General features: G+C 38.4%; 1 protein-coding gene across 4 annotated transcripts in view; it reads right to left on the reverse strand.

Annotated features, from left to right (window-relative positions):
• TNRC6B (trinucleotide repeat containing adaptor 6B) overlaps nucleotides 1-27,171 on the reverse strand; it is a 259,377-nt gene that overhangs the window by 11,598 nt on the left and 220,608 nt on the right. For all 4 annotated transcript variants that reach the window (XM_063074663.1, XM_063074661.1, XM_063074662.1 and 1 more), the window contains 4 exons: nucleotides 22,444-22,569; nucleotides 7,090-7,221; nucleotides 6,669-6,764; nucleotides 6,280-6,478 (listed from right to left, as the gene is read on the reverse strand). In XM_063074663.1, the coding sequence (XP_062930733.1) occupies nucleotides 6,280-6,478; nucleotides 6,669-6,764; nucleotides 7,090-7,221; nucleotides 22,444-22,569 (553 nt within the window). The remainder of the gene's footprint in view (nucleotides 1-6,279; nucleotides 6,479-6,668; nucleotides 6,765-7,089; nucleotides 7,222-22,443; nucleotides 22,570-27,171) is intronic.

A 27,171-nucleotide genomic window follows, 5' to 3' on the forward strand; every position in this document is an offset into this window, starting at 1 on the left:
CTTGCTTGCTATAAAAAGAGACAATTCTTTGTTAAGGTATAAAAATATGTACAACTGCCATCTGATTAGGTCCATCTCAGTGCACTCATGCGCTCACTTTTTCATGTAACAGACATTTATTTCAGACAGCATGCTGAGGCCAGCCATTCTGCAACTGAAATGGCGAAGACTACACATCCAACCAAAATTGTGCAACAGTAGCGACAGGGTTGATAAGAACATCTGGGGGAGAAAAGGCTTTGCGGAAGGAACATGTGATCTGGGGCCTAGAGCATGTATTCGGGTAAGTCAAGGAAATCAAGCACAAAGCTCTGACTCATGACAATCAAGTGTGTTTAGGAAATGGTGAGAGGTTCAATGTGACTGCAGTGTCTAGCTACCTATGGAATGAAGTGTGGTAGAGTGGCAGGGGATGGGGGGAAATGAAGAGTCATGCTGTGCAGGGTCTTTATATATCAGGCCAAAGAGCTGGGACCTTTTTCTCTCCAAGATGGGAGATAAAGAAATTTTTAAGCAAGTAAGTGAGAGATAACTAGGTTTGTATTTTACAAAGAGAACTGGCAGTGTGAGAATGAGGTCAATGGAGGTCAGAGTAGAATCCAAGAGAGCAATTTGAAAGTAGTTTTTACACAACGAGGAAGACCCCAACGCTGGAGGAGGCAGTTAGTGAGCGGTTCTGAGTTCATTTGCCATAAACCCCAGGTAAGCCTCAGGTGTCAGGCTCTTAGCAAGAGTCTTGGTGGGTAATGTTTTGCCATAACACAGAGCTGGAGAGATGAAAGTCACACATGAGAGGCTTGTTGATGGAATCTCACAGGGTCCACCATCTATTTGGGTCAGAATGTATCTAACACTTCTTCAAACTGACTCTCAAAAAAGTGAAAGACTAAAACAAACAAATAAAAAGAGGGAGGGGAAGAATAATGAATAACCACAGAAAAATGAGAATGAGCCACAGTAAGTATAAAACAGCACAAGTGCAGGCATCCCAGGGAGGAGAGCAAGGTTCCCATCACATCAAAGCTAAGATGGCCTGCAGGATCTGAAAGCCAATCTACTCATACCCAAGATGTGTAACCTTGACAAGGACAGACTCCACACTGCTCCCATTTTGCCTTCCTACCATCCTGGTGGTGCCTTATTGGTCCTCAGGTTCCATTTATCCAAATCCCACTGGGGGCCCAGGTCATGTCTTTTTCTCCCCTGTGCTTTTATCCTAGTTATCTTGGATAGTTTTATAAGGGGCCGACCCCATGGCACACTCAGGAGAGTGCGGCGCTGGGAGCGCAGCAGTGCTCCTGCCGCGGGTTCGGATCCTATATAAGGATGGCCGGTGCGCTCACTGGCTGAGCGCGGTGCGGCTGGTCACAAAAAGACAAAAAAAAAAAAAAAAAGTACATAATAAGTCAAGTGGAACTCTAACACCTTCTTGACCTATGTTTAAAATGTTGCTATTTATATAAAGAACGCTATTCCTTCACACTGTCTGTAACTGGACTTACTAGTCCAAGGGATTGCTTGGAGGGTAGGGGTAGAGTTGGGGAGCAGAAATCCTTGGAATGAAATGGGAATATTTCAAACCGAATGACTGTTTAATTTATATTTATGTTTATTTACGTATTTGGTGGCTGCACTATGTTCTAACCAACTGAGCTAACTGGCGGGCCAAACTTTTTTTTTTTTTTTGGCGGCTGGCCAGTACAGGGATCTAAACCCTCGACCTTGGTGTTATAAAGTGGTGCTCTAACCAACAGAGCTAACCAGCCAGTCCTTTAAATGATTTTCTTTAAAAAAGGAGTTTAAGATTTTTTTTTTCTTTTGCTCTACGTAGCAGAAACAAAATGAGATTGGAGGACAGGGAGGATGAAAGGAACAAGGGCTTTCTCTGACATCAGCTTTAATTGTCTAAGCAGGCTGCTCCCTGGGCAAACCACTCTTCTGCCTCTGAAAAAGAAAACCAGGCCAATGTGAAAGCTCAGTTCCAATCATCTAGAAAGACCTTTGAAAATAACCTAAGATTCTGGCAAAGATTTAAAAGATGCAAGGATTAGTCAAAAGATAAAAAACCATTCCTTACATATAAATTTTCTTAAAAACTCATAGTGAATTAAAGTTATTTAATTTCAGCTGCTTAAGATTTTTTTTTTGTGACACATAAAATGCAGAAAATTAAGAGTTATAAATTTTACAAGAGGGAAGAATTTAAGCAGCTCCACCTGAACCTTAGATGAAGTAGGCGTCTTTCTCATTAGAAACTTGGGAATCAAGTGCCACCACAATATGGTAGCACATAACTACATCACCAGGTTTGGTAAGGAAAAAAATTGAAGGAGGAAGGGGAGAATAGGAGATGAAATTGCCTTGAAAGGGTCAATCTACAAACCCAAGCCTATAAGAGGAAACATCCATGCAAACTACATCATGTTTTCTTTCTGTTTTTGTTTTTGCTGGCAGTACAAGGAATATATTTTGGCAGTACAGTATAATTTTTTTCAGTGTCACATTGTAAACGGTGTGACACTAGGATATGGAATGTGCCCAGTGAATCTTCAGAGAAGAAATCCTGGGGCACTGTGAGCTATCATACCTCTAAACCCAGGAAAATACTGACTTCACTGTACTTGTCACTTCATCAAAACCAAACTTATTCAGTCCAGCAAGTGGCTTCCCTGTAATTCTCCAGTTCACAAAGACAGAGCTTTAACTCAAATCAAACTAGCCATTTAGTTCAGTTCAATGAATATTTATGGACAGCCTAACTTGTGCCAGGCTCTGTGTTAGGAGCTGAGGTACAGGAGAGATAAGACATGCCCCTTGCCTTCCCTGGGACTCATTTTACCAGTACACCCCTTGTACACCTGTCTTATCATTCTTGCAAGTACAACTCTTTTCCTACCTTATTTGGCCTTGCCAGAATTACTCTCTCCTGCCTCCACACACCCTAATTCATCCTCTATTCATCACTACTGTTTGGCTCAGTTCTTATAATCTCGAGGAAACCCTCTCAAATTAACTTGTCCTTACACTGATCACAACTTCACTTCCTTTGTCTACACAGTTCTCTGTTTTCTGCTACTCCTTTTGCTGTAGATTTTTTAAAAAACCACTGCTTTTGTAATAATTACAACATAGGATAAATTATAAAGGAAACAAATCACCCATAATTGCCCATCCTAACACACCTGTTCTAATCCATGTCCAACTGTACACCTGATATCAACACAATCATAATCCCAGTATAGTTAAAAATTACTCTTCTGTTATTTTTAGAATCCCCAATATTCACAGCTCTACTTTTCACTGGGTATACTACCACTCAGACATTTGTAAATATTACAAATTTTAAACATAAGTAATATTTTATTGGAAATGCATTTTTTGAATTAGATATCCATGGATAACTAAGATTCATAACTAAAATGAGACACAGTTCACTCCACTCTGTTCCTATTTTTTAGAATTTTTGTAGGCAAAAAGCACTAAGAAATCCTACTCATATAAATAAGTAACTGGAAACAGGAGTCGTTATAACATCATTTAATTCTCTGAATTCCTTTTTAGATATGTTCTTCCCCTTTACCCAATAACACGGGTAGTAAAACAATTTTTAGATAAGTCATTATCAACTGACAATTCAATTAGGTATATTTTCCACTTTTCAGAAAAAAAAAGTATTAGAAACCATCTATTTTACAAAAGAATCAGTAAGAATTAGTTGCAGTCATTTGTCATTCAACTTTTTAATTTTGAGAAAATGTAACAAAAGAGGCTTTACTGAGACATTAAAAAACTTTTAATTATTCTTGCTACTCTTTCACCTAGAGATATCTTTTCTTAGTTTGATAAACTCAGCATTAGAAAAACTGAAATATTATTCATTTTATTACATATTTGACATTTAATTTTGGGGGAAATTTTTAACCTCTGTATATGCTTTATATATATTTTCATCAAAATCTTATAGCCACAGATTTAGTTTTTTCAAAACAGGAAGCCAAATCAAGCTTACTTTCATTCCTAAAAAATATTTTTCAATTCAAAAAAATGTGGTAATGTGGATTAAGGAAAACTAAACTGAAAATGCCAAAAGTGTCTTATAAGGCAGATTATAAACTGTCATGTCACAATTAAAAGGATAAAGACCTAATAAAATTATTTTTTAATAAGTTATCAAATGGAAAGACTAGTTAATAAGTCAATATGTTCTTTCTCATTACTTTAGAATATAATAAATACTTCAAATTACAAGTTATTTATGAAAGGGGAGTATGAACAAAAACATGAAGTTTCTTCAATAAATGTGCATATACGTGTACACGCAACTCTGATCCTTCAGCTGTTAGAAATAATTAGGAATCAAGAAAAACAATCGCAAATAATCTAATAAGACATCATAATGATAATTTCCTATGTATTTAATAAATGGGAAATATATATGCTGCTAAAAAATAAGACTCACAGCCAACATATAATTTAACTTTTTAAATAAGAATATTAAAATATAAATTTAATATAAAATATTAAAGATGTTACAAGAACTGCCACTGGAATAAATACATTAATTTTAAGTTTTTGCACAGCCTAAAGGAAATGACATAAAAATTTTCTTGGGCTTTACCTAATGCATCCTCCTGAAATGCATATTTAAAAGGATCAGTGTCACTAACTTATACTGCTCAAGCTGTTGGAAGGTGGTTTTCTTTCCACCTAATGATATGCCCCAGGGATGAGTGTGGAGAAGAGCTGAAAAGAAGTGTGTGCATTTAAAGATGTGAAAAAGCTGCTTCTGCTTTTCAGATACTCTTCCTTTTGCACTGACTGGACTCTACCTAGGGAAGCATGCACTCTTTGACAAAACGGGGTAGATGAAGCAAGTTGTCCTGCTTTATTATCACATACTGTGTCTAAATTCAGAACAACTCAACACATGCCAAAATACCCAGAGGTTCTTCCATCAAGCTCCATTCTTAACAGAAAACATGGCTAAGAAGGTGAAGGCTGGAAACCCAGTGATAAGGACCCTTTTAAGAGTCATTAAGGGAGGCTCCCCTGTGCTTGGCACCCTGGAGTTCTACAGCCCAGATGAGCATGCCATAACAAGATGTAGGATGGGCGGAGAGCTTACCTTTCTTTCTTTCTTTCTTTTTTTTTTTTAAAAGATGACTGGTAAGGGGATCTTAACCCTTGACTTGGTGTTGTCAGCACCACGCTCACCCAGTGAGCCAACCGGCCATCCCTATATGGGATCCGAACCCGTGGCCTTGGTGTTATCAGCACCACACTCTCCTGAGTGAGCCACGGGCCGGCCCAGAGCTTACCTTTCTTTTATGTCAAGTGGAAGAAAGGTTATTTCGAACTTAAGTTAGTTGTCAGACAAATCAATTTTAAGAAAGAGAACAGTAGGTGGAAGGTGAGGATATGGAAATCAATTCCCTTAAACACCCAGGATCAAGGACACCTTAGTCTTTGCTCATCCATACACATGGGTGCCCCAGTACGAAGGTCATGGGATTGGAGCACAGATAGCAAGGCCATTTGTCCAAGATTACTTTGTCACATAGGAGCAGGGATTTCAGGTCTCCCCAACTCTACTTTTTGAGTTTACATAGAATAGTACCTTATTTACCAAAATAAATTCTAAATGTTGTCAGTCTGAGACAAAATTGCTATGGTGTGTGGTGTCTTTTTAATTTTTATTTTTAAATCACTGTTGCTTCACTGATTGGATTCTGCTTACAGCATGTTCCCCAGTTCTGAAAGAGCTACGATTTGCCTGCCAAAAAATTCTTGATGAATGTCAAAGGTATAATCTTACTTGTGCTATTTCTATTTAAATCAGATGAATTTTTATCAATCTGCTTTATAATCTTAGTTCCTCATTTTTTCAAGAAGGCAATTTCATCAGTAGAGCTAAATACTTCAACTTGTACATATTTTTATAGATCATAACCTCAGCCATGTGTAGCACTCACATCATGTACAAATATTTAAACTGGCTTTTAAACATTCCTGGTGGTAGGAGAGCAGTTTGCCATTCATAAACTGCTGTGGAGCGAGAAGTTGGAGGCCTATCTCTGCTATTTACTAACTGTATGGTGAGCTCTGGAAAACCATCAAAACTCATGAACCCCCCGATATACCACCTGTAAAACAGGCATGAGAATACTTATATCCCTCGTGTGGCTGCTCTAAAAATGGAGGGTAGTGCAGGTCCAACCCCTGCCACAGGCTTAGACAGGCAGATCTTTAAAAAGGTAGTTATCATTACTAACAACTTACCAGAACCATATCCAGATATTGGCCCTTTGGTTTGAAGGTCTGGGAGCCCCACATTCAGTGTGTTGGGTACCATGTTGTCCAGATGTGGCTTGGGCCCAACAGGATGAGACGGTGAATGCTTCATGCTTGGCTGCCTCTGCTGCTGCTGCTGCTGCTGCTGCTGCTGCTGCTGCTGGAGTGCGCTCACCATTCGAGCCAGCTACGGGTAGGGGGTCCAAGTGAGGAGGAGGAGGCCCAAGAGAATACGGACAAGTAATAAGCCAACATCCTGAACACTTCGAACACTTCACAGGGAAAGATTGTGTATGATTCCTTTTTGCTATCAAAGAGGTTAAACTGAGACATATCCCTCGTACAGTGCACTAGAGAACCCTTCTGATCCCACCTACCTGCTGCTCTTGCTGCTGTCGCACAGCTTGAGAAATCTTTCTCTGGTTCTGTAACAACTGCTGCTGTTGCTGCTGCTGCAAGAGAAGCTGACATGCCTACAAAACAAGAAGGAAAGAGAGAGAACCAAAGTTTCCTAAAGCTGACTTACTGAGAACACTGAAAGTCTTTGTGCAGTGAAGTACAGGTCCCTGAATCAAAAGTATCAATGAGAGAAGTACCACCAAGTTTCTGGTCTATTGATTACATTTACCTCCAGCTGAGCTGATATGTCAACTCTTAAGCACACTCAGTTGTTTGCATAAAAGTGTGAACTAGTACCCTTCAACTATAAAAAGTGGCAAAGATGCATGAAGCAAATCAAAGCTAAAGAAAAAAAAGCAAATGACCTTTTTAGCTATAGGAAGAAAATCTGCTACTTACCAATTGAAACTGGGGAATCTGTGGAAGCTGGCTCAACATGGCAATTTGTTGAGGAGATAACTGGGGCCCCACATTGAAAAGACCTGGACTCAGGCCACTGTTGGGAAATTGCTTGAGCATTGAGGCAGAAACCTAGCCCCCCAAAAAAAAAAAAAAAAAGAAAAGAAAAGAAAGAAATTCTCAGAATTTATCAAGATAAAACATTTTTTTCTGTGAAAAGAATCTTGATGAATCTAAAGCAACCACTGCCAAATTTTTGCTTGAAAAATATTAAAAGACTGGGGGAAATGCACCGAAGTGTTAACAATCATTATCTCTGAGCAGTGAAATTATAAGCGCTTTTTAATTATCTTCTTAGACTTTCCAATTTTCTACAACAAAAATTATAAATTTTACAATCAGGAAAACAAGTTCAAGAAAAAATTTTGATGACAATATGGCTTATGTTTAACTGAGAAATTAAACTGGAGATATGCCATAAAACAAAACATACCAAATTGCACAAAGCTAATAAATAAATGCTTATAAGGAAGTACTTTTGTTGTAAAAGTAGGAAAAACACATTAACTTGTAAATAAGAGAAGAGAAGTTTCAATTCATTACTTCTGATATCAAACATTTAGAGTTGCAGAGGGCTAGTATAAAAGTTCTTGGACGGTCAACTGGCTCAGCTTGTTCCTTGTCCTGGTTTTCAAGAGTGAGCTAGGCAAGACTGTGGGAAGCTCTGATGACAAACAAAAGGTTCCATCCCATCTTTGGACTGCTCGTCTAAGACACCGTAAATGAGTTCAACTGAGTCTCCCTGCATTTTCATCACCTGAACCCACTGGATCAGGTGGGGCCATGGAGAACAAACTTAAAGCACTCATGGAAGAGTGCTTCCATGAGTGGCAAGCAACATGCTGGTCAAGGGTTTAGCTCTAAACACAGATTGCCTGGACTTGTGTCCCAACTCTACCATTTCTAAGCTGTGTAACTCACAGCAAGTTATTTACTTAACCTTTCTGACCCTTACTTATCTCCAAAACAGGAATAATAATACTCACTTCAGTGGGTTGTTTGAGTATTTTATGAGTTAATCCATGGCAAGTGCTAAGAAATGCACTCCGTAAATGTTCATATTATTCCACAGGCTGGTTCTTCAAATGTTGAGAAAATAATTACAGTTCCCTTGCATCTCATCTGCAGGCTAAATGTAATCACTTTCACTTGCGTCTCACTCCATTTCTCAATGCAGACAGCCCAGAACAGAAAGCCATTTTCTATGGAAGTCTAACACCGTGTAGACCTAGTCATCCTCAACCATTTTGTTAAAAGCCATGCTTTTATTAACAATGCCTCAGACCTAATTTTCTCTAGCGATGACTTTATAACTCCCGATTCACCCACTAAGCTTAAAATTGATCAAAATCTACAACATTTTAAGATATATTTGTTCCCCCAAGTCATATTTAATATTTAATCCATGCAGCTGGGTTTTAAAATCTTATTAATTTATTTTTTGATTTGCACTTAGAACCTTCTATTTATCTTAATGTGCATGGCACATAGTAGATGCCTGATAAATATCTATTAAATGAATGAACCTCTTCCATATTTTAACTTTTTAAGAGTTCTTTTTGATCCTATTATTCCACTAATTCCCATTTTGTATTCCTCCACCTGTTCATTGACAAGAACACTGAACTTGACAGAGCTGAGAACAATCTAGTAGTATTTCACTAAAATCTTCTCTCCAGTATGAAACTGATCAGCCTGGGAATAGTCAGTCATTTACTAATCCACACAACTGTTTTAGCATTTAGCCAATATTTTTCCATCTTGTCCGAAACAAAGAGATAGCCTGTCAAATAGCACGTAGAGATACAACAACTATATCATTCTTATAATCCAATATTTTTACCAATGGACGAAATGAGTTAAGTTAAAACTTAGCAAACTATGAATACTGATTACTATCACAAGTAATCAAAACCCATCTTTTGGCCGTCTATCCAGATTCTTGCCTGGAATTGGCATTAAGTTCACCAGTCTTTAAGCCATTTTCCTTATTTCTCCTTTCAGAAACTGATGAAAAAATGTCCCCTTTCTCCTTGCTTCCTTGTATGGGAGGAGTGCTTCTTTCCCATTTCTGATCTGAGGCTCCATGCAGAGGGACATCCATGTTTATCACAGCACTCCAGGACTCTTTCTGTTTCTTGGCAGCAAGACTGTAAGGAGCCCCATTCCAGTTGCTCAGGGTTAAGTTTGGAATTCAGTATTAGGAAGCTCACATTCTCCAGCATTCACTTTATTGGTGGTAAAGGGAATATTCTGACCCCAATATGCTTTCCTCTTTTGCCTTAGAAATTCAGAATTTGGTGAAGAGGGGTTGTCATTAAACTCCCCAAGAAAACTTCCAGCATTCCTCAAAGATCACAGACAGGGCTCTGCAGTTCTTTTCACAAATCATTTCTTTTCTGTAGAATTTATCTTGCCTTAGCACTTTTGGTTTGAACATCTTTCTTAACAGAAAAGAAAAAAGCAATAAAAATTTTACTTCCGCTTTGTAATCAGTGTGGAATAGTTCAAAGCAATTACTTCAAAGCAATGATTCCTTTTCGAGTCACCGAACCAAGATCTAAAATTTCTTTTAATCTGCCTACTTTTTTGGAAGCCTCAGCTCATTTTGTGTTCTAATCCCCCAATGAACGTCTTGCATATATTCACCCTTGCTTTTACCCTTACTTTCCAATATCTGAAAATGCCCCTTGATAAACAATTTATCAGGAAGTGTCCCCAATGGGTCTTCCTATTTCATCTTTTTTTAGCATCATGGTCAGAGTTAAAACCCTCAGTTTCCGAATACTTCTGAGCCACCATTACTGCCACATTCTCAAGAATATGGACCTATCTTTTCTTTGAGACCTAGTCTAGAAACACCTGGCCAAATTCAGGTTTCCTATGCTGGGCTCACCAACTCATTTTCTTCCAAGATTTCAGTCACTTTCACTTAACCCATCAATTTCATCATTTTGGCAAGTATTCTGGCTTAAAATAACAGTTCTCCCAGCTGCTTCCTATTCTCTAAGAGATATTGAATATTACACCAACCAATTAAAAAACTTGTTTGAATTTCTGTTTTAACTGTTGGACTCTTAGCAGATATGAGCACACCTCTACTCTGCATTTTGCCTCTGCACCAGTTCTATGGCCAGCATGAGGAACACACCCTCCACAATTTCCCCCAAACAATAACTCTTCTTCACCTCTCCTTTGAATTCATCCAAATGGTCACCAATGTGACTTAACTTATTGTCTTTGATATCATAATTCTAATCTCACTATAAAAAGAGTTTGGAAAGGGGGAGTATAGATACATCCTGTGCTATGCAAACCAATATTCCAAACCAGAGTCTTATATCTCACTATACCTCAACAATCTATGAAATCAGATATACTGCCTTCAGTGTGTATCTTAAAATTCATTTGATTTAGCAACTATACTTGGTTAAAAAGTGTTCTTCATTAATTCATCTTTACCTGGAACCTCAGAATGTGACCTTATTTGGAAATAGGGTCTTCGAAGATGTAATCAAGTTTAAGAAGAGGTCATACTGGTAATCCAGTATGGATTATATTAGGATGGGCACTAATCCACTAACTGGTGTCCCCATAAAAAAGAGGGAAATTTGGACACAGAAACAGAGAAGAAAAAGCCATGTAAAGAAAGAGACACGCAGGGAAGAACACTGTGTGAATACAGAGGGAGAGACTGGAACGATGTGTTTACAAACCGAGGGACACCAAGGACTGCCAACAATCACTACAGGCAGGCCAGGAGAAAGGCATAGAGTAGATTCTCCCTTAGAGTGTCCATTAGGCTACTTTTTGTCAAAGTCCTGGAAGTTTCGTGTACCATTCTGAGGCGCAGGTACCTGATATCAGTGTAGCAGCAGCGGCGGCAGCAGCGGAGGAGCCGGCAGCAGCGGGGGAAGGGGCGCCAGTGGAAGTGGGGGAAGCGGCAGCAGCGGTGTGAGCAGCGGGAGTGGGGGCAGCAGCAGCAGGGGAAGCGGCAGCGGCCGGAGCCACACCCTGCGGTACCGCCCCATCACCCAGCAGCCCGGCAGAGCCCAAGCTGACCAGAGAGGTGGCTCCCCGGAGAGGCCCAAGACCCGAGGAAACCACACACACAAGGCACTAGTGGCCAACTGAGCAGTCACTGAGGCAGCCATACCAAATTGGCAACTCCAGCAACATCGTAGTCAGACAATAGTGTCAAACCTGTGGACTGTGAAACCCCCTGCCACAATGAATAAACATCAAAGAAAAGATACCAGAAAAATGAAAAACCAAGAAAGTACACCACCCAAAGATAATAAATCTCAAGCTCCAGATCCTATAAAACAAGAAGCCCTTGAAATGACTGACAAGGAATTTCGAGTGATAATTCTAAGGAAACTGAATGAGATACAAGAAAACTCAGCGAGACATCATGATGAAGCGAGGAAAAGTATACATGACCTGAAAGAGGAAATGTACAAGGAAATCAATGTCCTGAAAAAAAAATGTAGCAGAACTTGCTGAACTGAAGAAGTTATTCAGCGAAATAAAAAACACAACGGAGAGTGTAACCAGCAGGCTTGCGGAAGCTGAAGAGAGAAGCTCTGACCTTGAAGATGGGCTGTTTCAAATAACACAAGAAGACAAAAAAGAAAAAAGAATCAAAGGCATTGAAGAAAATCTGAGAGAGATATCAGACAACCTTAAGTGCTCAAATATCTGAGTCATGGGTATTCCAGAAGGGGAGGAAAAAGAGATTGCATTGAAAACATATTCAACAAAATAGTGGCGGAAAACTTCCCAGGTATAGGAAAAATCACAGATCTTCAGATCCAGGAAGCTCAACGATCTCCAAACGTATTCAACCCAAAAAGGTCTTCTCCAAGACAGGTTATAGTCAAATTGGCAAAACTCAAAGACAAAGAGAGAATCTTAAGAGCTGCAAGAGAGAAGCATCAAATCACCTATAAGGGAGCCCCAATCAGGCTCACATCAGACTTTTCATCACAAACCCTAAAAGCCAGAAAGGAATGGGATGATATATTCAAGATACTAAAAGACAGAGATTGTCAGCCAAGAATACTCTACCCTGCAAGGCTATCCTTCCAAAATGAAGGGCAAATAGTATATTTCTCAGACAAACAAAAACTGCGGGAGTTCACCACCACACGACCACCCTTACAAGAAATTCTCAAGGGAGTATTGGGTTTGGTCCTGAAAAATAACTACCACTGCCATAAAAACCCAAGAAAAATCAAAACCCACTAGTATAATAAAAATGGCATTCATGAAGAGAAAACAAACAAACAAAAAGGCTATCTACAACTTAAGGAACCAACAAACACAGAAAACAAACAGTAAATCAGAAAGCAAGGAACAAAAGACACCTAAGACAATCAAACAATAATCAATAAAATGCTAGGAATAAATCAACACTTTTCAATAACAACCCTTAATGTAAAAGGCTTAAATTCCCCAATCAAAAGACACAGACTGGCTGACTGGATTAAAAAGGAGGACCCAACTATATGCTGCCTTCAAGAGACCCACCTCACCCATAAAGACTCACATAGACTAAGAGTGAAAGGATAGAAAAAGATTTACCATGCAAACAGAAAAGAAAAATGAGCTGGAGTAGCTATTCTTATATCTGACAAAGTAGACTTTAAAGTAAAAACCATAAAAAGAGACAATGAGGGACACTACTTAATGATAAAAGGACTGATCCATCAAGAAGACATAACAATCACAAATATGTACGCACCCAATGTTGGAGCAGCCAGATTTATAAAACAGACACTATTAGACCTAAAGAAGGAAATAGACACTAATACCATACTAGCAGGGGACCTGAACACCCCACTTTCATTATTAGACAGATCATCTAGGCAAAGAATCAGCAGAGAAACACAAGATCAAAACAATACTCTAGACCTACTGGAATTGGCAGATATCTACAGAACATTCCATCCAACAACCTCAGAATATTCATTCTTCTCATCAGCACATGGATCATTCTCCAGGATAGATCACATATTAGGTCACAAATCGAGTCTCAACAAAAATTCAATTCAAAAAAATTGGAATTATCCCATGTATTTTCTCAGACCATAATGGATTAAAACTAGAAATCAATAACAAACGAAATTCTGGAAACTATACAAACACATGGAAATTAAACAGCAGTCTACTTAATGACTTATGGGTCCAAAAAGAAATCAAGCAGGAAATCAAAAAATTTATTGAAACTAATGAAAATAATGATACATCATACCAAAACCTGTGGGATACTGCAAAAGCAGTATTAAGGGGGAAATTTATTGCATTAAATGCTCACCTCAGAAGAATGGAAAGATGGCAAGTGAACAACCTAACACTTCACCTTAAAGATCTAGAAAAACAAGAACAATCCATACCTAAATTTAGCAGACAGACAGAAATCATTAAGATCAGAGCAGAACTTAATGAAATTGAAACCCCAAAAACAATACAAAAGATCAATGAATCAAAAAGTTGGTTTTTTGAAAAGATAAATAAAATTGACAAACCATTAGCATGGCTAACAAAAAAAAAAGAAGAGAAAAGATTCAAATAACAAAAATTAGAAATGAAAAAGGTGATATCACAACTGATTCAGCTGAAATACAAGGAATCATTCGAAACTACTATAAACAACTATATGCCAACAACTTTGAAAATCTGGAGGAAATGGATAAATTTCTGGACACACACAAGCTGAGCCATGAAGATGTAGAAAATCTGAACAGACCAATAACAATAAAGGAGATTGAAGCTGTTATCAGAAAGCTCCCAACAAAGAAAAGCCCAGGAAGAGATGGATTCACAGCAGAATTTTACCAAACATTCAAAGAGGAATTGACACCAATTCTTTACAAACTATTCCAAAAGATTCAAACAGAATGCAAATCTCCCAAACTCATTCCTTGAAGCAAACATCATCCTGATACCAAAACCAGGTAAAGATATAACCAAAAAAGAAGACGACAGGCCGATATCCTTGACAAATATAGATGAAAAAATCCTCACTAAAATACTAGCAAACAGAGTACAGCAACACATACGTAAAATTATTCACCACGATCAAGTGGGATTCATCCTAGGGATGCAAGGTTGGTTCAACATACGCAAATCAATAAATGTGATACACCATATTAATAAAATCAAACACAAGGACCATATGATCATCTCTATAGATGCTGAAAAAGCATTTGATAAAATTCAACACTCATTCATGGCAAAGACCCTCTATAAGTTAGGTATAGAGGGAAAGTATCTCAACATAATTAAAGCCATATATGATAAACCCACTGCCAATATCATCCTGAATGGGGAAAAGCTGAAAGCTTTTCCTTTAAGAACAGGAACTAGACAAGGATGCCCACTCTCACTACTCCTATTCAACATAGTGTTGGAAGTACTAGCCAGAGCAATCAGAAAAGAGAAGGAAATAAAGGGCATCCAGATTGGAAAAGATGAAGTCAAACTGTCCCTGTTTGCAGATGACATGATTCTATATATTGAACAGCCTAAAGCCTCTACAAAAAAACTCTTGGAGTTGATAAATGATTTCAGCACAGTAGCAGGATACAAAATCAACACACAAAAATCAGTAGCATTTCTATTCTCCAACAGTGAACATGCAGAAAGAGAAATCAAGAAAGCCTGCCCATTTACAATAGCCACCAAAAAAATAAAATACTTAGGAATTGAGTTAACTAAGGAGGTGAAAAATCTCTATAATGAGAACTACAAACCACTGCTGAGAGAAATTAGAGAGGATACAAGAAGATGGAAAGATATCCCATGCTCTTGGATTGGAAAAATCGACATAGTGAAAATGTCCATACTACCCAAAATGATATACAAATTCAATGCAATCCCCATCAGAATTCCAATGACATTTTTCTCAGAAATGGAAAGAACTATCCAGACATTTATATTGAATAAGAAAAGACCACGTGTAGCCAAAGCAACGCTGAGCAAAAATAATAAAGCTAGAGGTATAACACTACCTGACTTTAAACTATACTACAAAGCTATAATAACCAAAACAGTATGGTACTGGCATAAAAACAGACACACTGATCAATGGAATAGAACAGAGAATCCAAAAATCAACCCACACACCTACAGCCATCTGATCTTTGACAAAGGCACCAAGCCTATACACTGGGGAAGAGACAGCCTCTTTAGCAAATGGTGCTGGGAGAACTGGATATCAATATGCAGGAGAATGAAAGTAGACCCATACCTTTCACCATACACTAAACTCAACTCAAAATGGATTCAAGAATTAAATATACACCTTGAAACAATAAAACTTCTTAAAGAAAACATAGGAGAGACACTTCAGGAAATAGGACTGGACACAGACTTCATGAATACGACCCCAAAAGCACGGGCAACCAAAGGAAAAATAAACAAATGGGATTATATCAAACTAAAGAGCTTCTGCACAGCAAAAGAAACAATTAACAGAGTTAAAAGACAACCAACAAAGTGGGAGAAAATATTTGCAAAATATACATCTGGCAAAGGATTAATATCCAGAATATATAAGGAACTCAAACAACTTTACAAGAAAAAAACAAGCAACCGAATTAAAAAATGGGCAAAAGAGCTAAGTAGGCATTTCTCTAAGGAAGATATACAAATGGCCAACAGACATATGAAAAAATGCTCAACATCACTCAGCATCCGGGAAATGCAAATGAAAACTACACTGAGATACCATCTCACCCCAGTTAGGATGGCTAAAATCCAAAAGACTCTGAGCGATAAATGCTGGCGAGGTTGCGGAGAAAAGGAACTCTCATACATTGTTGGTGGGACTGCAAAATGGTGCAGCCTCTATGGAAAATGGTATGGAGGTTCCTCAAACAACTGCAGATAGATCTACCATATGACCCAGCTATCCCACTGCTGGGAATATACCCAGAGGAATGGAAATCATCAAGTCGAAGGTATACCTGTTCCCCAATGTTCATCGCAGCACTCTTTACAATAGCCAAGAGTTGGAACCAGCCCAAATGTCCATCATCAGATGAGTGGATACGGAAATTGTGGTATATCTACACAATGGAATACTACTCAGCTATAAAAACGAATGAAATACTGCCATTTGCAACAACATGGATGGACCTTGAGAGAATTATATTAAGTGAAACAAGTCAGGCACAGAAAGAGAAATACCACATGTTCTCACTTATTGGTGGGAGCTTAAAATAAATAAATAAATTCAAACACACACAAAAAATACCTGGGGGGGGGGGGGGGAGAAGACATAACACCTACAATTCCTTGAAGTTGATATGACAAACAAACAGAAAGGACATTGTTGGGTGGGAGGGGGGAGAGGGAGGAGGGAGGGGGTTTTCGGTAATGGGCTACAATAATCAACCACACTGTATATCGACAAAATAAAACTTAAAAAAAAAAAAGGAAAATACCATAAAGTAAACTAAAAAAAAAAAAGAAGAGTGTCCATTAGGAACCAACCCTGATGCCACCTTGATTTCAGACTTGCAGCCTCCAGAACTCTGAGAAAATAAAATTGAAAACTGCAAGAAAATAAAATTGTTGTTTTAAGCCACACAGTTTGTGGTAGTTTGTGTGGCAGCCCTAGGAAACTAATATAATAATTCTGTGCAAATGACCACTTGAAATGTGGCTAGTCTAAAATGAGACGTGCTTTAAGTGTAAAATATACACCAGATTCAAACTGTTTAAAAAAGCTGAAATTTCAATAATTTAAGCAATGATTACATGTGAAAATGATATTTTTGATATACTGTGTTACAGAATAGATATACTAAGATTAATTTTATCTGTTTACTTTTACCTGTTTAAATGTGGCTATTAAAATTTTTAATTACATTATGTGGCTTGTGTAATACTTCTTTTTTTTTTTTTTTTTTTTAAAGATGACCGGTAAGGGTAATCTTAACCCTTGACTTGGAGTTGTCAGCACCACGCTCACCCAGTGAGCTTTCCGGCCATCCCTATATAGGGATCTGAAACCTTGGCCTTGGTGTTATCAGCACTGCACTCTCCCAAGTGAGCCACGGCCGGCCTTTCGTGTTATACTTCTATTGGACAGTGGTGCTCTGGGCCATCAGCACTGTTTCCAACTTCCTTTCCCAAGTTTCCTTGTATGACTCATGAGAAATCTCCTATGCTTATTTTGTTTTCCAACCTGCTGACCTCCAAAATAAATGGCCATTGTCTGAACTTTCAGTTTTAAGAGCTCTAATGAACAGATCAGCTGGTCTGGATCAACCTATCTCTCTTCAGTCTTGGGAATGGATGCCATCTCTTGCCAAGAGTCCATTATCACGCCCTCTGCCCCATTCCAACTACTCAAAATTAGCAAAAGAAACCACCATTCAAAGCAAACATGCCAGCGCTGGCCCGTGGCTCACTTGGGAGAGCGTGGTGCTGATAATACCAAGTCAGGGGTTAAGATCCCTTTACTGGTCATCTTTTAAAACAAACAAACAAACATACAAACAAAAAACAAAGCAAACATGCCCATGACCCAGCAGCACCCTAGCAAAACTCATCCTAGGAGACATATAAGAATATTCACAGCAGCAACACTCATAATAGCAAAAATCTGGAAACAACCCAAATGTCTATCAATAGTAGAGTCAGTAATAGAACTGGTAAATAAATTATGGTATATTCATATAATAGAATACTATATAAGCCACAACTGCCCAAAGCAACATAGGAAAATTTTAGAAACAATGTCAGGTTAAAATAATTTTTTAAAAGGCTATATACACTGTACGATATCTTTATACAAAGTACAAAAAAGACCAAATGAAACGACATGTTGCTTAAAGGTATACAGATATAGAAGGACTATAAAGAAAAGGACAGAAATGCTACCATAAGGCATTCTTATATTTAAATGGCATCATCTCACATATTCCATAAACTGACAATTTTAGAGACTTTTATAAAGTTACAGTTATGAGGACTTCCTATCTAGCCTTGATCAACTTCTTCTTTCCTCACATTGCAGACGTACTGTCCTTCTCCAATGAATACAAAAGGACCACAGAGAAGCACCACCAGGGTCCTAGCAAATGGCTGTTCATACCTGTGTTGCAGAGTAATTAAAGCACAGGTTTGCACATTCCCTGTTGCAGGGAGTTGATTATTCTGACTTAAAAGCCCTTCAATCTCCATCTGGGTTGAAGAAAGTGAAGATCTTGTTGCAATCACTATAGCATTTAATAAAGCATTGCAGGTGCAAAATGACAGCAACTTAAAGGAAAGACAAAAGCCTACTAGAATAATATGTTACTCTCTGAATATGTGAATCACTGAAGGAAAAAGGCAATGGCAGAAACCCAAAGCCTGGGACGTTTGTAACAAATCTTTTAAAATTTTTTTTATTTTTTATTTTTAAAGATGACCGGTAAGGGGATCTCAACCCTTGGCTTGGTGTTGTCAGCACCACGCTCAGCCAGTGAGCAAACCGGCCATCCCTATATAGGATCCGAACCCGTGGCCTTGGTGTTATCAGCACCGCACTCTACCGAGTGAGCCACGGGCCGGCCCATTGTAACAAATCTTAAAGACGAGTTTCGGTGTCTTTTTTCTATGTTTACATTAAATATCGATGGCTTCTATAAAGTGGTTAAACTGGATGTAAAATTTGATATTTATCAAAGCCTTTTAAAATGTTCATGTGCTTTGACCCAGAAATTTCATTTGGGGCAACTAAAATTAGAAATAATATGGGCAAAGATTTATGTATAAGTATTTCTCTGCAGTATTATTTATAACTGAAAAATTAGAAACAATACCTACCATGGTTTGAATGCATCCCCAAAACTCACTGAAGCTTGATCCCCATTGTAACAATGTTAAGAGGGTGTGAAATTAAGACTATCGTATTTGAAAGGTGGGGCCTTTGGGATGTGACTACATCATTAGGACTGTACCCTCATGAACAGATTATTCATGGTTTAAAGGGTTATCAGGGAGTAGACTGGGGGCTTTAGAAGGACATAATGAAAGCTTGTGGAAACATGCTCTTGCTCAGCCCTCACCATGTGATACTTTGTATCACCTCAGGTCTCTGCTGAGAGCCCCCACCTAGAAAAAGGCCCTCACGGGGTGTGCCCCCTGGACTTTGGACTTCCCAGCCTCCAAAACTGTAAGAAATAAATTTCATTTCTTTATAAATTACCCAGTTTCAGTTATTCTGTTATAAGCAACAGAAAAGAGATGAATACAATATCCAATAATGGAGGAAAGGAATATTAAGTAAATAAAGGTAAATCTACCCCAGAAAACATTAAGAATACTAAGTTCCAAAACTGTGTCTTCAGCCCACTAGCCACATGTCAAGTGCTCACATGCCTAATGGTTACCACACTGGACAGTGTGGTTCCAAAGGGTCAGTCTGACTCAGCCTTGAGAAAGGCAAATGTTGAATGAAGTAGGGCAAGGATCAGGCTGGAAGTCACTGCAGTCATCAAGCCGAGCAATGGTAATGAGCTGGCCTGGGGCTGTGTTAGCAGAGCTGGGAAGAAATGGTCAGATTCTGGATAAAGCTGCAAAGAGAAGATTTATTGATGAATTCAATGTGGACTGTGAGGAGTCACAATTAGCTCTGAGGTCTCTGGCCTGAACACCTGCAGAATGGGAGTGCCACTTACTTGGAGGAAGAGGATGTTTTTGAGGGGAGTGTAGGGTGAAATCAGTTCTGTTTTGGACATGTTAACTTGAAATGCCTACAAGGCATCCTAGTAGAGATATCCAGTAGTCTGTGATGTGAAATTGAGAAAAAAAGATGTGGGGTGAAGACACAATTTCAGAGTTTAATATTTAAAGTCATTCTACTGGGTGAGATAACCTAGCAGTGGCTGTAGATGGTGAGGAGAAGAGGTTCGAGGATTCAGATCTGGGGCACTCTGGTGATTAAAGGCTGGAAGGTGAGGAGGAACCTGTAAAGGAAATGAAGGAGGAGAGGCTGATGGAGAACCAATATAGAAGGTGCCTGAGAGCCAGATGAATAAATTGTTTCAAAAGGAATGGAGTGATCAACTGTGTCAAATGCTACTGATACATCAGTAAGAAATGACTGGAGAAAAGACTGTCATAATCCATAACACAAAGAACCTGGATGCCCCACCACCGTCACAAGAGGGTTTTAATTTCCACAGCCACAGCCTTACCTGGACTCCTGTACTAGCCTCACAATTGCTCTCCTTTGCTCCAGTAAACTGCTGTTCAAACGCTTCCTCTACAGTATTGTCAGTATTATCTTTCTAAACCCTAAGTTTTCCTACATCACTACTCAGCTGAAAAATTGTGCTTAACACTTTATTATTTATAGCAGTAGTCAAACTTTGGGTTGCACTGGGGGTGAATAGGCCCCCAAGCCCCAGATTCTGTCTCAGTAGCCTGGGGGAAACCTGGGAGCCATATCTTTAAGTAGCAGCCCAGATAATAGTTATAAAGCATATTGACAAGGATTGGCTGATAGGACAAAGCCCAAACTCCTGAGCAAGGCAAAGCTTTCCAAATTTGGTCCCAAAGTTCCTGTCTAGTTTCTTCCTAATCCATTCTAGACTGTGTATATATATATATATATATATATACACACACACACACAAACACATATATAAATCTACACACATATATGCTTCGACAAGCTCAAACTAATTATCCAAACTAACCATATTTTCCCAAACATACCATATTACTTCTAGATATTATATTAATGCCTCTTGCACATAAGGCTCCTGCCTGCTGCTTAAAAGGAACCTTTAATCTGGCTGTGCCCAGAAAACCGACTCATTCTTCAAGACCCAGTTTAAATGTCACCACTAGTGTGAAACCTCACCTGATTCCCTAAACCCTGTTAAACATTTCTATACCACATTTATCACACTATCTGCTGACTATTCTGCTATAACCTCCTCCCCAACCCCCACCCCACCCCTTTGCTACCAACTCCAGTAGGCTGTGAAGGGAGAGATGGCATTTTCTTCATCTGTGCATCACCAAGACATTGTCTGGCACACTACAGACATTTGATAACATGGATAACTATCAGCCTGATGTCAAGGGATACTGAATTGTTCCACAACTTAAGAAGACCCTGCCACTGTAGAGTGCTGGGGACGCCAGGAATGACTCTGTCTAGAAGACGTACCACTACCAGGGCTTGAAGGATGACTGGAACTTAGAAAGGACAAGAGGAGAGATACTAAGACAGAGTCCCAGATTCCCAGGCAGGATCTTGTAGGGGCAGTGGGTGGTGGGGGATGGGGGATGCGGAAGAGATGTATGAATGCACATTTCTTCCTCTACTAAGACAGATACAGCAGCAGAATGTTAAAAACAGGATTTGAAATCTATAGATTATGGTTTCAAATAGGGATTTTAAGCCCATCTTAAACGGCATTTCAAAAAACAAAAAACAAAAAACCAACCCTTTACAACTTGTTCGTTGGATCTAGTAAATGCTAGATCTACCTTCTGTTATAGAATGAGGCGGACAAAGTTCTTGATCTTATTTCATTAAAGTAACACTCTAAGGAGACTCAGGTTACACACTGAATCTTACGTGGCTTATCAGCTTTCACTTTGCTCCTTAGACCCATTTTTTCACAAGGAGGTATGAGGGTGAGTGTGGTAGACTGACACAAATCTCTCACTTTTAACCCCTCCAAAAAACAACTCATTGCACATCTCCTACTAAGAAACAGACCAAAAGCGTCCTCAAGGTACCCATGGACTATATCCTATACAAAGCTGCTTTTCTATGAATAAGACTTTAGTCCAGGAGTCTCTGCCACCTCAGTAGTTTTAAAACACCCCCTAGAGTATCTAGTCAGTACTTTAGCATACAGCTCCTCAAATTTCTCACAATAACCCAGAATCTGGCAATTCTCCTGTTTATCTGCGGGTAAATCCTCTGGAGCAACTAACTTCTGAATGTTGATGCATCAGAATTTATAAAGTAGTTTAATTATATGCAATTAGAGAAATCCATATATTATTAAAACAAATTAGGAGTTCTAAAAGAAATATAAATAATCGTAATGCTTTTTATGCAAAAACATCCACTTTATTGGCATGCACAATACAATAAAAAAATGAGACAATACCTTGTTTTAAAAGTCTTGATCCTTGGCACCGGAATTTTACACATTTTAGAACACTAACTATTATTCCTTTTATGCCCACAAAACCAGTCAGTTAACAACTAGTAACCACCTGAATGGTCTTTAATTTTAAGTCGTGGAAACATAAACTGCTTACCTGGGGGGAAATAAACTGGGGAGGCACTTGCGCCCGGAGACTGGGAGAAGAATTTAGTGGCTGCACTGGTGTGTGCAGACCTCTCGATTGTGCTGTGCTGTTTCCAAACAAACCATGATTACCGCCCTGCAAACATAAAAGCAATGGTAAAGCTTCTTATTAACATAAGAAAAATGCAAATCAACAATAGTTCTGGTTTTCTATCCCTCAGAAAAATCAAATACTGTGTCCCATGGAATCACAGAATTTTACAACTGAGAAATTCCCAATCTTGGAATGCTTGAGGCAATTACTCAAATCAAATCATGGGCATATCATCACCACCTGCACAGCTGATGACCTCTATAAAACGAAAGAGTTAAATCCAGTCAAAGGTTAGAAGCAGAGCTACATTCTTTTCGGTGACTGAAAGGTATAGGCAATATAACATTTACTTCAACTACTCTTATTTTTCAGATTATGTTTACCAAATTTATTCTTAAACTTTATAACCTCAGATCCATCTAAAACCACACCTGACTAAAAGTGCAGCCATGAGTAACATTAACTGTGAAACACTATGACATGACTTCTCTGAATCAGTTAATCATAAAATACCATCCAAAAGTGAGCTTAGAGCAATGAGGACCCCACTCCAGATCTGAACACCCTTTCCTGTCCTGGATCTGCCTGACCCCTTCCACTACTAGATGAGGAAATGTGAATCAATCACATGGTGAGATAAAAAAAGGAAAAAGAGAAAAAGTAAAAATCATTACAGAAACACCAAAACAAACATTACTCACCTGTAACTTCTCATTCAAATGTATGAATATCATCAGTCTAGTTAAAAAAATAAGCTTACCTCCCTGATCTCTAGAGGACGTCTATATTGTTCCAATGAGAGAGCTGCAGAAAGCTGGGCTATAGGTGGCCTTTCCTTTACAATTTGTTTCTAGCCAAGAAAAGTCATTCCACAAAGAAACCATATTTGATAACTTGACAGACACTGTGTTCCCTCTACCTGAGTTCTACCTCTTCACTTGGCCTCTCTTCAAGGTCCAGCTTACAACACATCCTCATCAAGGAAGTCTTCCCCTAAAACTTCTTCCTCATTTCACATTTAAATTAATTGAGCCCACCTCTATATTCTTAAAACACTTTAAACTCTTTGAGGCACCCATCATTAAACCACATTATAGTTGTTTTCCATTCTATCTTTTTACCACCAGCTTAATCCTTCCCTCTGCATTCCCAGAACTCAATAAAGCCCTGGTCTGTAGGATGAGAACATCACTTGCAAACATCCATGACCCACCAATTTCATACACTTGAAAATGACCTACTGAACGTTTTCAGCACAGACAGCTGCACCATTGCTAATACCAAGTACGTACACTCTTAATTCAAGTAATCACCAACACTCATCTCATCCCAGGACGCACTTTAAATTAAGGTAAATTTAAAGAACAATTTTGTAATAGCATCATTAAGTTCTAGAACACTAAAGATATATTGTGATGGCTTAATGATTCAAAAATAGATTAAGGGACTGTTACAGGAAAATTAATAAACTCAAAAGCAGTGAAAATAAAAATGATTATAAACATGAAGTAGAAATGGCAATTAAAGTCTGTGTATCTCATAAAAGAAAATCAAAGATCCACCATGAATTTTATGTCTTCCAAAGGGTCGTTTATACATGAGAAGGCCTTTAATTCTAGAAACACTAATATCTCTACTTCTGCAGTCTTACTAATCAAACTGTCAATCTAAGGTGAAACGGCTTGTCTCTGACTTTTCTCAGATATGGTAGTCAGTAGCTTGGCTACTGATAATCCCCAAGAAAATAGGAAACATTTATTTCATCAAGAACATTCTGCTAAGATCTTTCTCAATTACACTTTGCTGTGAAAGTAATGACCTTATTATCAGATGTTATCAGATGGCGTGTGGTAGCTAAATTGCTTGCCAGAATCCATGTTTTGGCAAATACAAAACTGCTTTGTAAGGGTCATTTTAATTTCAACCTTCCCTTTGATAAGAAGTATTAAAAAGAATTTGCTTTTTTAAGTTTCTGTAAAATCAAGCCCTACCTCCCTCTTCCCAATAGACAGACTGCACCCTCCCCTGCCAAAGGTTTTAGGTTTTTCATTGTCAACTGTCTCTAAAGCCATACAAAGCACTTTGATATACCTGAAAGGATAATAGCACAGGTAAGTCAACAGTAGTCTACCAAAAAACGCTTTCTATATATCTTAATATGGAACCTTAGCATCACAAGTTGCTCATTTTCTTGGCTCAGATGTAGCTATTTTGCAGAGTGATATATTCAGGAGCAATTGTACAGATCTAGCCTTTAAAAAATTATATTTAGAAATTACAAAAATGGCAGTCAAAACCTTATATATATGCTGATGTTGGCTTATCTGGCTATTGCTAAAGCTTTACCATTCATTATATGTGAGGCTTTTACAATGACCTGAGTCCTGATAGTTATTGGTGATATTTGCCTCAATTACAGTGTTTAACTCTTCTAGAAGAGTATATAAATCAAAACCAAAGTTACCAAGCTGACTGAAATCTTCTGTGATTTGGAAAATAAAAATCTTGAATTTTATTTTCAACTACAAAATGCTATATATTAAATTAAGTCTGTATGGAAATGTACTGACTTGGTTAACAATGAACTTTTTAGCAATCCACAGATCAAAAGAAATCCAAATAGGAATGACCTTTTCTTAGAGTCCAATGCCCAGCTAGTTTGGCTGGTCTATTACACTCAAGTTGATGTACCAATAGTCTTTGATAATTCTGTGATCCTGGAACCACATTTATAATCACAATTAACCAAGAGTGTTATGACTATTTTGTATTTTCTATACCTCAGCCCAAATAAAAGAGCCCCCAAAACATTGATATAATTGTTTCTTGTTTATCTAATCAATACATATCCATGTCCTCTGCAGAAACATTAAGAAAAACAGTGAAATATGAAGAAAGAAAATAAAAAATTACCTATAGCTCCCAATCCAGATATAACCAGTCTGAACACATGGATAAAGTATAATCCATTTTTTAAAATGTGCTAAGGCAACAACTAGAAAACATATAAAAGATCTATATATAACTTGACTACAGTATAAAAGATATTTCTTTACTGTTTATGTGAAAATCACCATGTGGAGACAGAGTGGATACAGCTAATTATAAGTTGCATAATTAATGTCCTCTACAACATCCTGAGGTGAAGGTCACAGTGACACGTCAGTGGTCACAGAACTGTGGCTAGGAAAGTATCAATGCTGGAGTTATTGTTGCAAAGGAATTGTGGCTCCAAGCTCCTGTTTTTCTACAGAACAACTACAACAGAGCTACTATGAGGTGACAGGCAGAGCCCCGTGCTGTGTCCTCAGGCCTTTGGAAGTGAGGAGGCATCATGCTACCAGACCTGCTAACTTTGTTTCTACTCCACAGCCCTTCCTGGGAGGACTGCCAGCGCCAACCTTAGGAAAGGGGCTACTCCAGGTCCAAGGAAACACTGCCACGTCTGCCACTGCCATTCTTCTCAAAGCTTCATTATCTACTTTTAAAGTTATCCTTCTTTGGGTAATTATTATATTTTAAACATAAAGACACTAGATTTTAAGATGCTGTAACCATCAAGTACTTAATCTTACTAGCTTTGCTGCTATTTTTTAATTAGCAGGTTTATTAAATTGAAAAGACCTCCAAAGTGTTACTTATCCAATTTAATATTAAAAATGGCAAACACATCATTAAATTAGATCATATAAGGTACCTATGTAGCCTCTTTAACATCTTCCCTAGTTACTTATTAGTTAACTTATTAAATGTGAACTTATGACCAAAAATGAGAAGACAAAAGAAACAAGTTTAAAATAAAATCCATGTTGAGAAACATGAAGAGAGATGGGTTCTATGGGCTGAAAGATCTAAAACCTACACTTACTATCATTCTGTGCATTCAGTAATCAATAAATTTCCCAAGACAGACAGATGATGCAATAAACTGCAGACCAGAGCCAAGGCGAGGCCACAGCCAAGCAGTTATAAATTTGAGAGGCCTCCTTACTTGTCTAGCAGCGAAGTTTTGGGGGTTGAGCCCTGTGCCGATTGCTCCAAGGCTGACGTTGGGTAGTGTGGAACCAGAGGGAGACAGCTTGTAGCTGGGAGAAGGGGAGAAGGGAGAGCAGGGAGCCTCATCCCCAAGGCACCCATCTTGATTGGAGAAAGGCAAAGTCAGCTGAAAAGTAGTAGGAGTTAGCCAATCACAATGAGTGTTGGTTAGTGAAGCAACAGAATGCAAGAAGGGAAGAGAGAGAAATGCTAGGAATAAACAAAGTTAGAGCGTATTAGCAATAACTGAGGATGGAATTTGGATGTGATAATAATCATCATACTTTGCCTAACAGACACCATCTGTCATCCTCTTTTAAGTTAGTAACATATTCTGTCCATTGCACTAAGACAAAAATTGCTGGACACTTTATTTTTACGCATCTAATATTGATTACTCTAATACCGATTAACTATGTGGCTGCTGAAACAGATGCCGGGGCATTTTCTCGTGAACATGTTGTTGTCTGGACCAGCATCAATGATGTAAAAGATGTTCCAGATCTAAAAATTTTGGTTTTAACTGCTTTCTGGAGACCAGGAGCACTGCAAATTGGTTTTTTTTTTTTTTTTTTTTTTGTCTTTTTCGTGACCGGCACTCAGCCAGTG

The sequence above is a fragment of the Cynocephalus volans genome, chromosome 12 (assembly GCF_027409185.1).
Source record: "Cynocephalus volans isolate mCynVol1 chromosome 12, mCynVol1.pri, whole genome shotgun sequence".
NCBI lineage: Eukaryota > Metazoa > Chordata > Mammalia > Dermoptera > Cynocephalidae > Cynocephalus > Cynocephalus volans.